The sequence below is a fragment of the Chaetodon trifascialis genome, chromosome 16, assembly GCF_039877785.1.
Source record: "Chaetodon trifascialis isolate fChaTrf1 chromosome 16, fChaTrf1.hap1, whole genome shotgun sequence".
In the NCBI taxonomy this organism is placed as follows: domain Eukaryota; kingdom Metazoa; phylum Chordata; class Actinopteri; order Chaetodontiformes; family Chaetodontidae; genus Chaetodon; species Chaetodon trifascialis.
Window position 1 is genome coordinate 22,253,537 of NC_092071.1, and position 15,216 is coordinate 22,268,752.

Here is a 15,216-nt window from a genome sequence, read left to right on the forward strand (position 1 = left end):
AGTCTCGTCTGTTTTGTTTGCTCAAGGCATCAGATGTAGGGTTTGTTCTACAGCACACTGATTAGCTACAAATGCCTTGGACACTGTGTTGGGTTTAAAATGCCAAAACCAAAAGCTGGAGGCAATGTTTTTTTCCCCTCAGAGAACTAACCTGACTCATCCAGGGAATGTGTTCAATGATCAAAATACTGTACTGTATCAGCTTCCTGGGGGTTCTGGGTTTCTGTGTCTATATTTATACATAGTCTTACAATTACATGCATATGATGCAGTGACTTCAGCAGGAGACTCCCTGAATAAACCAAACACATGGATTAAAGTGGCATCAAGAAATCTAGAAAAAACAGGTCTCAGTTGTCCTACCCCTCACATCTCCCATTGTTGCAGATTGTCATCACACAAACATGTAAACCCACTAATTAGCCCAAAGATCCAACTGAAGAGGCTATATGACAATATGAAACTATGGAATGAAGCCAAAGCTGCATCATTTGTTTATCTTTGTGTTTGGTTTTTCTCTGATTTGGGGATGACAACAAAAGCTTCCTCCAGTCTTCATTAGTCCTGGCTTGAGTACAGATCAGTTTTGCAGTGAAGTGTATCAGACTGAATTACTTGAAGGCTACCTGCTCCAAATCTAGCCAGAACCACTGTCGTCTCTCTGCTGGAACAGAGGCCAAAAACACTCTCACTGTAGTAGTTCTGGCTGCATGTCTACTCTGGCTGGAGAGGACAAGAAGTCTGTTCTCACGAAATGATTATCATTGTGAGAAATGAATGTATGTTCCCACTGATTTGTGTGTGGCCTGCTCTGTGGACAGTGTCAGTGTGTCAGTATGGTGGGCTGTGTCCTGTGGAACCACAGCACCCTGTGAAAGACATGCTTTACAGGACAGCACAAATTTGACTCACTGCCTCCTTCATTAGACGTAATTACAGAAAGGAACACTGAAAACTACATGCTCCTGTGTGTCTATGCGTATGAATACAGACAGAGGGACTATTTATTGACAAAAGCCACATACACTGCATGGACACCTTTTTTTTTAAAATGTACACTTTATTGTCAACAACAGTACAAAAACAAAAATCTGTATTTACAACACTACTATGGCCTTCTCATCTCACCCTCTTTGGTTTCACTGCTGACCTGATTATTTGAAAAGGAACAAAAGGCATGAGAAAACAATGGACTAGGTGCTTAAAATGTTGACCTACTGCTTTCATGTCAAATAGCATCAAAGCCATTTCCACATGTTCAATCTTCAATTACAAGGAGGTTTTTGCCAGATTAAGACTCAAATTTATTAAAAATCTGACCATTGGCAATAGTGATAATGCACTAGTGTTTTCAGAAACAACAGATTTCTGGCTGAGGTGAAACACTAGAGTTTCTTTGTCAGAATAACATGAGTCATAAATATCTATACGTCTTCAGGAAGTTTGCAACTGAACCATTGTGTACTCAGTAAACTATTTACTGATCTATGTTAACAAGGTTTATGAATGTGGAACGTATTGTAAAGCACTTTGAATCGTCAGTGGACTAGAAAAGTGCCGTATAAATGCAGTCCATTTACCATTTCTCTTTGGTAGGTCACTGGGGTGTTGCATTATGAGATGAACCAGAGCAAAATGATGTGAATCCAGAAAGTCACCATTGTATGCACCTCATCTAATCTGCCAGTCTCAACCACTGTCCTCAGTTTGTGTTATCCTTCACACCACTTAGCTAAAAATAACGATAATAATAATAATAACAATAATAATAATAATAATACAGCAGAGAATCAGATACTGTATAGCCCTTTTCACTGTCTCGTAACTCTCCTGCCATACAGTACCTTTTCAAAACTTGATGATGCCTTCCATGCAAGTTTAAAAAAAGAATTATCTTGCATGGTACAGCATCGCCAATCCATGTAGGTTGCACACAGAATATAAATACATCAAAAACACAAAAACAGTTTTCAGACCAGGCATCAGCAAAGCTCTTCCAAAATGAAACAGCAAATATTAAATCTACTCCGAAACCATGGCCTTAACCGTGAGAGGATGGACTGCAGAGCAGACATGCGGACAACAATGTAGTGTATTAAACTTAAGTTCAAGTGAACAAACTCATTTTGGCATGAAAATAAAGAAATGTGATGTCAGAACACAATTTCATATTTCTTACAAGCTGTTGTACTTGTCTGATGTCTCACCATTTCATTTCTTTTTGCCTTTTCAGCTAAAATTATTTGCAACATAAAAGAATTAAAAAGTCCCTCTTGAGACGAACAAAAAGTCATTTACAAAAAACAACTAATTAGTGGTTGACTGTGTCAAAATGCTCCATTTTCTGATGTCCAACAGACAATTTGTTTTTTGGGTCACAGTTACAATAAACTGCATGTATAGAAATCACTCGCAGTTCCTTACTTATGACTACAGCTAGTACTCTACTGTAGTGGGCATCCATTAACTACATATTCAGACAATCCATTTGCCAGTGTGTAAAAACCAGAGAACATAAATCAGGAGGTTAAGATATGTTGAGGTTGTCTTCTGAAAAGTTTGAGGACAGTTTCAGTGGCGTTATACAGCAGTGAAGTGTCTATTTCTTTGAGCACAGCCAAACAAAGGCTTTTCCACACACAGCGCAAAAAAAGTAAAAATCAAAATTAACATTGGCATGCTCAGCCAGGGCACACGCATAATCATGATTTGGAATACAGGCCTTAAAAAGTGTACAAGGAATTTACATTCTTTGAAGAAATTCAAGAACAAACAAACAAAACAACAACAAAAGTCCTACAGGAAAAACTAAGCGGCAAAAAAAACCCACCACACAGCCTCACGGAATCACTCAAACAAAACATAACAGGGAGCATTCACCAGGAACACAAAAAACAAAATGACACAGTAACATGAGGCAGCCTCAGTGCGGACTTCAAACAGCGAGGTGGGACAGCAGGCTGTCGGCTGGACTTGGTGGAAAATTACTGTGATTGTTGCTGCTTATGTAGAGCCTGATGGAGCGCGTCAGCAGCCAACTGGGAGTCTGTATTTTTATTGTTGCAAGGCTGCTTTCAACTGCTTCTTCCCACAAAGACATACACAGAAACACAGTCATTAACAATCATTTCAATAATGCACGATTTTTACACACGATGCCCAGAAAAATTCACATTTACAAACAGAAATTCACATTTATCTTCAAGGATAATTCCAGTTTATCACAACCTAGCTTTTCTTTCCTTAGTTGTGGCCATCAGTCCTATCAAACATGACTTTGTACTCACCAAAGAACTGCAGAGATCTGAGGAAGCTGACATCACAACTACAGCAAAGTCCAACAGGACCAGATGTAAAAATGATGCATAGGCACAAGACCATGCACCCAAGGCCCATCTCCAACACACAGGGTGGTGGCTGTATCATACTAACATACTCCCACACAGCTAACATGCCCACCCATTAATAAAACACTTAGGTTGTGTATGTTCAGGATGTTTCCAGTGAGTTTAATCAGGTTTGTTCAGAGGCATCTTGAGTTATGAGCAAATCTGTGATAGGCCATGGCCACTTGCACAAATCAATATGGCTCTCAGATTTTGCATGCACACTGAAACTGGTGAAATTGTGTCCCTTGGTTGTCGAGGTTACCATTTTTTGTTGCTTGTAGTGCCCCCTATGGTTTGAGCTCAAAATACTTCAGTGGGTCTTTTCCCAAACATGGCCTGAAAATATGTGCCCAGATTGATGATGACTGGACAAATTGATAATAAGTTATGGCCATTTTCCTGCAAAGCCCCATCCATTGAAAAATGTACTGGTTCATGACGGCCATGTTTTTTTAACTGATCTTTATCAGCTCATTTATAATAAGTATGTGTATCTCAGTCCTGTAATGCTGTAAACCCATTTTAGTGTTGTTACAGTCAAAACCTGATAAGTCCTATTGATATTGCCGTTTCCAAAAATTCAGAGTAGCTGAAAATTCATTATGGTCAACTTTCATGGTTTAAGAGAGTTTTTGTAGAACGCACTGAGCTGGACTGGTATGTCAAAATTCAAGTAAATCAGACTTATGGTGTGAGTAAGGATGGATATCGAGAACCGGTTCTTTTTGAGAACCAGTTCCCAGTAGCTCAACACCTTGGAACTGTTTGCCTGCCTGGTTAACGATTCTGCTTATCGATTCTGCCTGTCTTGCACATGCGCAATAACGTCACGCACGCTGCGTTGTTTTGGTTTCGAACGTAGCTGATATGGCGTTGAGGCAGAAATGCTGACACCAGGGCCATTTCTTCAAAGGCGGGAAATACCTCCAACATGCTAAAACATTTGTCCACACAGCATGCAATTAATTTGCAGGAATGTCACGTGTTTGTTACGCTACTTAGCGACGCTTGTGAATCTAGTGGCAGAGCAAACACCAGGGCGTCGTCTGTTATTAGTGCTGAAGGTAATGTTGAACTCTTACAAGCCGTGTCTGTTGTGTTAAGGTTAGTGCCATTTCACTGTAAACTGCTTTCGTCATATGAATCATCTCCATGTCCTTCCATCAAATTTAGATGACGACTGCCAGAGTCAGGCTGGCTCAGAGGCTGCAGCGGGCACCGGCAGGTCTCGCGCACCTCTGTCCACTGCTTTCACTGAGGCAGGGAAGAGTCAAATGACCGAGACGAGGATAAAGGAATGTCACAGAGCGCTCACTAGATTTGTGGTGAAAGGTTTGCACCCTTTGACACTGTAGATGCCCCTGAATTTCGGTAGGTTCATTCGTTGCATTTTATCTGGCATATCTGTTCAAATGAAAATGAGAAATTTGAGTTCTGTCAGAGTTGCATGTTGTTATTTTAACCAGTGTAGTTCTGCTTCATTCATTCCTACTCTGAGAAGTAACTCACCTACTTTTTAGGTTTGTTCTGAGGTTATGTCACACATCATGTGTGCATACTGTATATGTTATATTTTCTGTGCAGAGATGAAAATATAAAAGACAGTTAACGCAAACAAACCCATTTGTACTCTTTTATTTCCTCACCCAATGAGAATCGATAAGAGAATCAATAAGGAATCAGATCAATAAGCAAAATCGATAATGGAATCGGAATCGTTAAATTCTTATCAATTCCCATCCCCTAGGTGTGAGGCCTTTCCAAAATGGAATATTTGGGCTTTAATTACAGCGTCCAGATCTGACTGGTTGGGCTCATATTTCTTGGGAAGCACTTGCACATCATTTCCACTCATTGGACCAAGATTCATGTTTCCTGTTCAGTCCAGCTTCTGGCAGTTCGAGCAGTTGCAGCAAAAAATAATAATAATGAACCAGCACAAACACAGAAGTATTCCACATCTTCAGGGCTTGAACCCTAAACATTTGCTGATCTGTTGACAAATGCTGTGAGGAAGGGTGCCAAGTAAAACTGAATTTTGCTTCAAGGGTGACAGGCCAAATCGGCAGGGAGTCACTGAGCTAAACCACATTGAGTTAAAACTGAAAGCGAGCACACCTGAAAAGTCAATAATAACCCCTCTTTACAAGGGGTTAAAGCTGAAGCAGGAAGTCAGCCTGTAATCTGTGGCAGATGTTTACAATGGACAGTTGGGGTAATAATTGTATCATTCACCTTTGTTTTGGCTAACCTGTTTTTTTATTGTCTGATCATCTGACTGATCATACGTCTGACTTCTTTTTAACAATATGAGATCTCAGCAATTCATTTGTGGGTTGATATAGGAATGATGGCCAAACCTACAAAAAGTTACAAAACTAAGATAGTTGTGATAAAATGGATTTATACTTCACTTGCATATTGATCTGTAAAATAACATTCAAATGACACTATTCAACTTGCACTATGTCACTTGATTGGAGTGACTCTGCCTGTGTTTGTGAGTGCTGTATGTATATGCAGAAGTGACAATTCTTACCGCTTTCATCCCATGTAGTACAGACTGAGTGCCTTTAAACAGTGTGATTGTTCTCCTCTAGTTTCTTGCTCTCCTCAGATGTTCCCACCTCCTTCTCACCAGTTTTCCAGCTTCCTTGTCTGTGATGAATCAAGAATTGCAAAAGCATGATGCACCTCTGCTACAATAACCTTCTCACCCTGCTCCAGACGGCACAGCCAGCCACTTCACAGCAGGCTGCAAACTCATCTTTTCAATATGCACAAACCACATTCCTACTGTCTCACTTCCCACCCTTCATCGTCAGTTGCTTATCATTTCTTTGATATATGTACTCATTTTAAGGCATACAAGATTATGTGATAATTGACCACCTTGACCAACACTGACCAGCTTCCAAATTCACTCCCAGAGGTACAAATTCTGGTTTCTCCTTCCATAAGAAATGCAGTCAGATAGCAAGGCTAGTACCACCAGGACTTGAGCAGGGACTTGAAATTTAAATATACAATGCAAATTGTGTGTGTTTTTTTTTACCTTGAATTCTTCATGTAGAGCCAGTAGATGAGTCCCACCACAGCAGCAGCTATGAGGAGGCCTGCCACGACACCCACTATGAGCTTTGCCTGGTCCTCTGAATCCTCCTGAGAGCCTGAAAACAGAGAGTGGGTCCCTGCTTCAGCCGTAGGACTAACACACAATAACTCACACAAAAGCTTTCCAACACAGCCCAGAAAGGAATTTCCTGAAAGACTGTTTCAGCTTAGCTGCAATAAGAACACAGACACCAAAATCATAACATGTGTCCTCAGCAGATCATTCTCTATGATGCTCCATGCTGCCATTTCATCTTGGGCTACACTACAGAGGGCCAAAGTCCCTCCACCATTTCAAACGTGCCTCCATTGTACTAATTTATAATCAATAAAGTTTTATTGGCTGAGACTTTAGCACACACCACTTTATTGCTTTGTCCTGTGTTTATAGTTCAGCAGCGTATTCTCGCTGTTACCGTAGTGACATGAAAGCACACTGAGTTGAGTTTTGTTTATATTCTGGGAAACATCATCAGATGAAATGTTGAATATTTTGGAGGAGAAGATGCTGGCTGGTGCTCGTGGATAGAACAGGAGAGGTGCATTGGTGTGTCAGTGAGATGAAAATGCAATCTGCCAACTGTTTTGACATTCTGCTCCATCACATCTATATTATTCAGTCTGACTCACTATCACTCTCCATTCTCTCACCAGGTTAATCACAACTGTACTATAGATGCTGAATGATGCTGTCTGTGACTTTACAAAGGATAGGAGGTGTGTGGAATCCATCAGTGTCGCGCTTTGTGTGTATGTATGCCGACACTATTCACTACAGTATAATTGAGGCAACAATGATTGCTGACAGGAATTGAAAATGACAGGTGATGGGAGAATGAGTGCAGCTACAAATCTATCTTCATCTGATGGAAACTTGATTACTCATTTTTAGAATGAAGCATATGTATCGACATCAGCTGCAGTGAGTCACTGTTTCATTTTTTAAATATACCATATATCTCTCCAGATGTTTAATTACTTTAAATACAATATACTCTGAATGAACAGTAGCTATTATCTACATATATTATATGCATACATTTATGTATATTTCTTTTAAATGATGGCATTATCTGTGACACTTGGATAGGTTTGATGACTGTGTTTTCATCATTTATCAAAACTACAAACAGTCCTGTAATAATCACCAGGCACTCGTGATAATCTCTCTAATCTGCCTCTGAAGCTCTGCATGAGTTCCCAGTCAGAAGAAAAGTAATAAAGATTGAAAAGCTGAGATATGGGTTCATGTTCATATGCAGTACAGTCAGCAGATGAAGTGATGAATATGGGTCAGTTCATGAAGAGAGAGTGAAGGGTGTTTTTTGGGTGCATAATCAGAGAAGCCACCAAGATAACAATTTAGTTAAATTTGCCATATTAGGTTTTACCTCGAAACCGAAGTCTTCAACAGAATCTCCCCCAAATTTTAGAAAGTAAAAGATACGGGCAAAGAAAAACAAAATCTTACCTGTGTTCCCAGGTCGTTCCTTAAAAACTGAAATCAAACATAAATAAATTAGAACTCATAAAAACAACAACCAAACAAAACATGCTACTTGTCTAAAAACCCAAAGCCAAACAATATCCTGCACTGATCAAAAGTGAGAGAAGCCAGGCCGGGTGCAGCCTCACAAAATGAAATCAACGGTTTTACTGGCTGTGCCTCACAGCACGCAAACTGTACCTTAGAAAGAGGAAGGCAACAATACATTCTGAAAGCAACAATTTAGTATGCTTTCAGAGCATATGCCAGGCAGTAGCTCTGAGGCTGCAGAGAAAGAAATGCGAGAAAGGCTTAGCACCCCAACAAACAAACAAAAAAAAAACAGCCAAACCCAGGAGACAGAGAAGCAGGAGAGAAAAAAGGAAGGATTATCACAGACAGAAAGAATGAGGAGGAAGAGCAATGGCACAGCATGTATGAAATGAAAGGATACCGCTGTAAACTTTGACAGTCCCAGTCTTTCCTTAAATACCTATTGTTGTTTGGTTTTGTTTATTTCATTCCACTATCCACAGTGAACATTGAGTATGGTTTCAGCTCCACATAAACACATTCTGCAGCAGTTTGATTCAGCAAAGACCTGCTGCTGATAACAGGTTTAAATGACTTGTAGAAACTACTTCAATTCTCTCCACATTCAAGTGGTGTCTGTAGCAGCAGTTTCCTGATCGGTGCCCTTTCACTAAACCCGGGATGCTTCATCATTCACTACCAAAACCTCCTAGACTTGCTTATATTGACTTCATTTCTGAGGACAAAGTACAGACATCGTAAGGTATGATTCTGCTTGCCTGCCTTCATTAAAAGGATCAATTCATCCTGAATGCTCCCTGATGTGACTTTCTTCCTCTAAAATGAGTTCTTATCACTTCCCCTTGATCTTCGCTCTCCTTTATAATGGCAAAAAGTAAAAACTAACTAAAACCACAAAATCAAAGTCAGACTGACTTAAGTTAAGGTACAGCAGACACCACACTTCACATGATGCAATGGACACCATTAGAGTGTAGTCTAATAATAGTCAAATCTATTGTGGTGTAGTAAAATTGTTGTTATGCCAATGTATTCAACAGAATGAAAGAAAAAACACTGTTAGACGTATTAAAACATATGCAGTAATACAAGTAATTTTCTTCGTGGGTGTTAAGCTACAAAGAACATCAGAGTGAGGAGCAATGCGATCAATACTTTGGTTATTTTGTCAGCATTGTAGTTCTTCTGTTCCCACTGTTCAATTGTAATGCTGCTGTGATGTAAGTTGGAAAATGTAAGAATACACGTTTTATTGCTTTAACTGCTGAAATGGGCTCTATCTGGGATGGATCTTCGGATAAACACGGTCTTCTAGATGTAAATCTCATGCACACTTATTGTGTAAATTCAATTCTGAAATGAATTAAAATAACCAGACTTCATCACATTACATTATTTTCTCCTATTTGGAGCATCCATACAAACAAAAACAACTAAACTTGAATTGCCTTTCACTGCACTCACCATTTAGATGTTGTCCTGTTTATTGTAATTTATTTTGTTGTTGAACAAGAATTAGTGTTACAATGAGCGTTCATTCTTCAAATGAGGCTCCACCAATCATGCTGCAGCTTCAAGCTGCAGGCAAGATCCCCTCAAACTGTGAAGTCACACTGGCAGTAACACAATCATCAAGTCAGCAGCAGCCTGCTTCTTTCCTACAGAGCTCAGCTGCAGAATAATTAATGTGTAGATGGTCAACAAGTTTATGGGCTGATAAAAACTGTCACTACACTGCAAATACCTGTGATTCCATGTTTTAAGTGACAACCAAAAACAGGCACAAGGAGTGGCTGCATCTAGAGTTCTAATTCAACTCATTTGTCTCACGCCCAAATTAGCCTAATACATTAAGCGATGCAAGTGAAAATACACAACTTGTTTGTTCAAAGCTGTAACTTTAGAATCATTATTGCACCTCTCTCATTTCTCACAAATGGGAGCATACAGTAAAGCAAACCAACCAAGATGCTGAGAAGCATGAACTTACCAGAGGAAACATTGATGGTCCTGAAATCTTCTCCCAGCTTGTTGCTGACTATGCAGGTCACAGTCAAGTTCACCTTAGGGACCACAGTGATTTTGTGAGTGGCCTTGCCGTTGATGTAAAAGCTCTCCTCCTAGAGGCAATGCAAAAAATGGAAAGGAAAAAAGGGAAAAAAAGAAATAAACCACTGTGGAATAAGAGTTTTCAAAAACATTGGGGGAAAAGAATCTCACACACGTAGCAGCCTCTTTAGCTGCACACACATTATCGACTTTCCATTCTGCAGGATAGTTTGTATATTGCTTGACAGGTGGGGAACAGTGGGGATGGTGGGAAGACAGATAATGGGAGGAAAATACTGCAAATGTCGACATCAGACAGGGGAGCTGAACTCAATACACTGAGAAGTCAGTAAACACAAAACTGCAAACGGATTCTGAATGCAGAAGTAAAGACAAAGCATCCTCTACCTTGCCAACAAACATGAATCCAGCAGAGAAATGTTGTTTTGTTAGAGCATTACTTGGTCATGATGAGGCCTGGAGTAGTTAATCACACATCATCTTGATAAGAACATCATATATTATAGTGAATTACTTTCTGCACCTTTGAACTTCACCCACAAAGCATGGAAAGGCTGTCTTATCGCTTTGGTTGGCTAATGTGACATTATGTGCAACATTGTTTGTATTTCCACTGGTCTCTCAAAATTATATATGTGTGTGTGTGTGTGTGTGTGTGTGTGTGTGTGTGTGTGTGTGTGTGTGTGTGTGTGTGTGTCTGTGTGTGTGTGTGTCTGTGTGTGTGTGTGTCTGTGTGTGTAGGTTAAGAAGAATCTCCTATTTCTTAGAATAAAAAAATATTGTACAATAAAATATCTTGTGAAAAATTGACCACTTGGAGACATACTTAATGGTTTTCACAGGACAACCAAACATGCAACTGCTTACAGTATTCAATGCTCATGCGGGCTATTATTCCTGCTGTGTATGGTGAGACTGTTGCTACTCGTGTGGGAAATTGCCATACTTTATCAAATGTTTGCCTTAACAGGACAAATAAGTAGCATTAAGAGGAGAAAGTACACTCACTCAGCTGCCACTGATGCATTATGGCTCATACAGCTGTCTGTCAGAGGAGTAGTTCACATTTACAGTGAATGAATAGTTCAGCACGATGCACACAGCCTCAGTGCAACAATGCTGTCTGACGGCTAGCATAATGGAACAATGGTAGAAGAGAAAACCTTAGTAGGAGCTCTATTTACTTTAATTGGAGGAGCAAAGCAAAATCTGAGGATCCTCACAGAACACTTGCACACCACACTGCACTATTTATTGCTATCCTGCTATATTTTGCTCCTTTTCCTGCAGCTTCTTTTTCTCACCTGAAGATAACAAACACAAATACTGACTCACCCATGCTCCAACACTTACATTTGTGCTATTGACACTCCACTGGAAGGTGGGCTCTGGTACTCCATCAGCCTCACAGGTCAGAACTTTGTGTTCAGCATTATCAGCATGGTGTTTGGACAGGCTGGTGATCACAGGCTTTCCTGATGCAAAGACATTATGGTGTTACCGACACACTGTGGTTCAGTAGCATTTTATCACATGCAAATGTTTCAGATGATGTTTACGAAATGTTATGACCTCCATCTTTTACAAGGAAAACTGACTGATCCCTTATGGATTTCAACTATCGAATGCGTTGCAGTTATGAAAGAGAGATGCACTAATACAGTGAAGACACATGATCCAGGGTGTCTCAAAGTGGGTGTTAAATACTGTATTCTTAACATTTTGTTCAGTCAGTGAACATCTTAGGCGTCAATCTTAAAACAGATAATTATGTTTGTTTGTTTTTTATTCTTTTTTGATTAAAATAGACATTCATCAAACATTTTTGTTTCTTTTTTTTTCTTTTTAAAAAGAAAAAAGAAATAAATTCAACCAGAAACATACAGTATCTTGGACAAATTCAGAATAAAATTTGCAACCTGTACAAAGACATACTGTATATATGTTACGTATGAAATAAAATGAAAATATAGCACAAATGTAGAACAAATCTGGAGCTATGAACCCAGTGCTTTTCCTATTCATTCGTTCTTTCATATAAAGTCTGACCTCAATGGCAACAGTTTCCCCAGATTCTCTTAAATTTATCCAGTTTTTCTCCATACAGTTCTTTTGTTAGTATGGGATAATACCTGGGCAACCCCCCAAAAACATGGAAAAGATCTGCTTTGTTTGCACCACACAATGTCCAGCATCTTGTATCTTGGTGTTTTTTCTTGCTGGTGAAAAATCTTATCATTACATCCATATTGTCCCCAACATAAGGAGCAGGTTGTTTCCACTGTTGTTCGTCAATCTCTTCCCATTCTTCCACCATTAACTGAATATTTGCCTCTTTCTTGCACTTCTCTTTTATATGTAATGTATCATCTTGTTTTAGTGTTTCTGCTACCATGTATAAATCAACTTATACAATGAAATCAACTTCCTGCCTGGGTCCCATTCATAAGCAGAGCATTTTCGGTGTTCCACTCATTTCATCAACATCAAAAGACTTACTCACCTTCTACAACCAGTTCAAAGCTCTCACGCCGTGTGAGGGCAGATGTGGAGACCTCACATACATAGACTCCTGCATCAGCGTAGGTCAACTTGCTAAACTCCGGCTCCGTCACTGTCTTTCCATTCTGAAAACAAGAATAACAATGCCAGTCTGTGCTTTCTAAAGTAAAGTCTACCTGTAATTCTTACTGACATGCAACAGTACATATGAATACAAGTTTCATCCAACCATTTCATTTCTATAGCCGCTTCTTCTGTTCAGGGTAACAGGAAAGCTAATTTCAGAAGTCAGTGTGGACATTCTGCATCCATTATATGGGGCTACGGAAATCTCTTTATCAATGTCATGAGGACACCGTTATCTAATTTTCAGTATTTCATCATTTTCCTTTCCCTGTATCTACAGTACATCCTATTTTTGCTGCTGTAATAACCCAGAGTCAAGAATCATCTGATCTTACTCCTCCTTATGTTTTCTAAAAGATTAACTGACCAATATATCAACTCTAACTAAACTTCTTACTATTGGTTGTAGATAAGCCTTTGAACAATAGTTTCCCTTAAAGAACACTTCTAAATCTACCATCCTCTCGACAAATGCAGCATAATTTGTTTTCTTTGATGTGAGCGTAGTTTAGGCTGAGCTCTCTGTCAGATGCACAGTGTAGAATAAATGGTTTGACACTGCCATTCAGCATCTGAGGTGTTGGAGGAAAAAGAAATCATCAGGTCCAACCACTATTCGCAGTATTTTGTTTATTTGTTTATTTGTTTGTGGATCCCCATTAGCTGATGCCTGGATGAACAGCTAGTCTTCCTGGGGTCCACTGTATATACAGTAAAAGCTTAGAGTGAGTTGCTGCAGTCAGGCTCAATTACTGGCCAAAGACTATGTAAACAGGCTGTTAACAAATTCAACTGTTTCAAACTCTTTCATTTTGTTCTACACATCTCTCTGATCAATGACCCAACCCCAGCACCATTACCTTTGTCCATAACACTTTAACATCGCCTGAGGCGATCTTGTCCATCTTCAGAGATAAGGTGTCCCCTACTTTCCTCACCACCTTCCCAGTGAGACTCAGGCTCAGATCGAGGTCTGAGAAAACAAGACAGGAAAAGGACGGTTCTATGATCTCGGTTGGCTAAAAGTAAGCACGCTCATTTTGCTGCCTTTGCAATGGGCAACAAAGTTGCCATAGTGTGGAAATCTCGAAGGGGACTCTTTCAACACTATTGTCACAATGTCCACTTTCAAACACAACTCTGTGCTGAGGGTTCAGCTGTTCTGTCGACTGTGACAATTCTAAAAACACCACAGTGGGGACTGCTTTTTTCTGTTGTTTAATTATTTTGCAGCATTTCACAGAAATGCAAATTAAGTGTTTAAAGGCTAATCAGCAACAGGTAAGTTCTACAGGAATTATCTGTAATGTTGTCTCCTTTGGTCAATACATCCCAGTTATTCTTATCCTCCATTGTTGTTTCCAGTTTATTTCCCATTTAACATACAGTAAATAGAACATTGTGTGCCTGGAAAACAATAATAAACAATAATACAACGCTCATCCATTGTGGTTTAAGAAAACTTGGTTCCTTCTCTCTGTGAATGTCGATGAAGGGGATTTGACTTGCATTTGTATTTGAATGCATCTAGTTTTGGCAGGGACAGGGAAATAAATAACATTGTACAAAAAAGGAGTTAAATTTTTAGTTGCTAGCTGTCAGAGGACATTTACACTACTGCACAGCAATTTTTTGTACCCCTTTTCTACAAGGCCACGTTCTCTTGAGACACATACTAATACACAGTCACAAAAATATCTAACAATTTCAAATTTAGAGAGCTATTGTTTCTCTTTCCTCAGTCACAAACTCAATTTAAAAAAACGTTCTTTGCTTAAGATGTGTGAAATGCACTGAAGCTGCAATATGGGACAAAGAGGAGGGGAAATGTGTCAGACTTATTTTTTATTATAATGATAGGGCCCATTTGAACAGAGGGCTCAGACACATACACCTGGGAAGACGGGAGTAATTACTTGAGGGAGTGCTGGTGGATGGCAGGAGGGAAAAACAGCTTATCAGCTGCCTGAGCTCCTCGCCCACCCAAACACTTTGTCACTTTTGCTCACTCGATGTCAGAAATTTCTAATTAGTTCTCCTCCCTGCCTGGCACTCTACGCTCTGCCTCCCTGCCAGCCTGGGCTCTCAAAGTTTGAATTAGATTACTGTTACTCTGCTCCCATGACTTAATTTACAGTGAATAAAAGTCTTTTATGTATGTGTAAAGTTTTCAATCAAGGTACAAAGAGCATGAGGAAGCGGAGGACAACCGCTGGAGGTTTTTGTCCGTGTTACAGCAATGGTTTCCCTGCCTGTTGTGGGACACTACGCTAAAGTTCTGCACATGTCATGAGTACTCACAGCTAACAACGATGTTTTGAGAGGCCTCTATTTTCTCGTTATCAGCCAGGGAGCATTTGTATTCACCCCCAGCCTCTCTGCTGACGGCAGTCAAAGTGTAGGTGTCCGAATTTTCCACCAGCATTTTCTGGCCCTGGTGGTGAGAGAAGAGGAGGATGAGGAAAGAGAGGTACT

The 15,216-nt window shown here is 39.8% G+C and overlaps 1 protein-coding gene across 3 annotated transcripts in view; it reads right to left on the bottom strand.

The window, feature by feature from the left end:
• Positions 1 to 1,013: 1,013 nt before the first annotated feature.
• Positions 1,014 to 15,216, bottom strand: part of alcama (activated leukocyte cell adhesion molecule a) — a 70,274-nt gene continuing 56,071 nt past the window's right edge. The window contains exons 8-15 of one of the 3 annotated variants that reach the window (XM_070982693.1): positions 15,043 to 15,175; positions 13,602 to 13,714; positions 12,617 to 12,740; positions 11,467 to 11,588; positions 10,034 to 10,163; positions 6,445 to 6,559; positions 5,929 to 6,047; positions 1,014 to 3,078 (exon numbers count right to left, since the gene is read on the bottom strand). In XM_070982693.1, the coding sequence (XP_070838794.1) occupies positions 5,963 to 6,047; positions 6,445 to 6,559; positions 10,034 to 10,163; positions 11,467 to 11,588; positions 12,617 to 12,740; positions 13,602 to 13,714; positions 15,043 to 15,175 (822 nt within the window). In that variant the 3' untranslated portion in view covers positions 1,014 to 3,078; positions 5,929 to 5,962. Of the gene's footprint in view, positions 3,085 to 5,928; positions 6,048 to 6,444; positions 6,560 to 10,033; positions 10,164 to 11,466; positions 11,589 to 12,616; positions 12,741 to 13,601; positions 13,715 to 15,042; positions 15,176 to 15,216 lie in introns of all 3 variants that reach the window. The other 2 variants (XM_070982690.1, XM_070982691.1) reach the window with 2 other exon arrangements.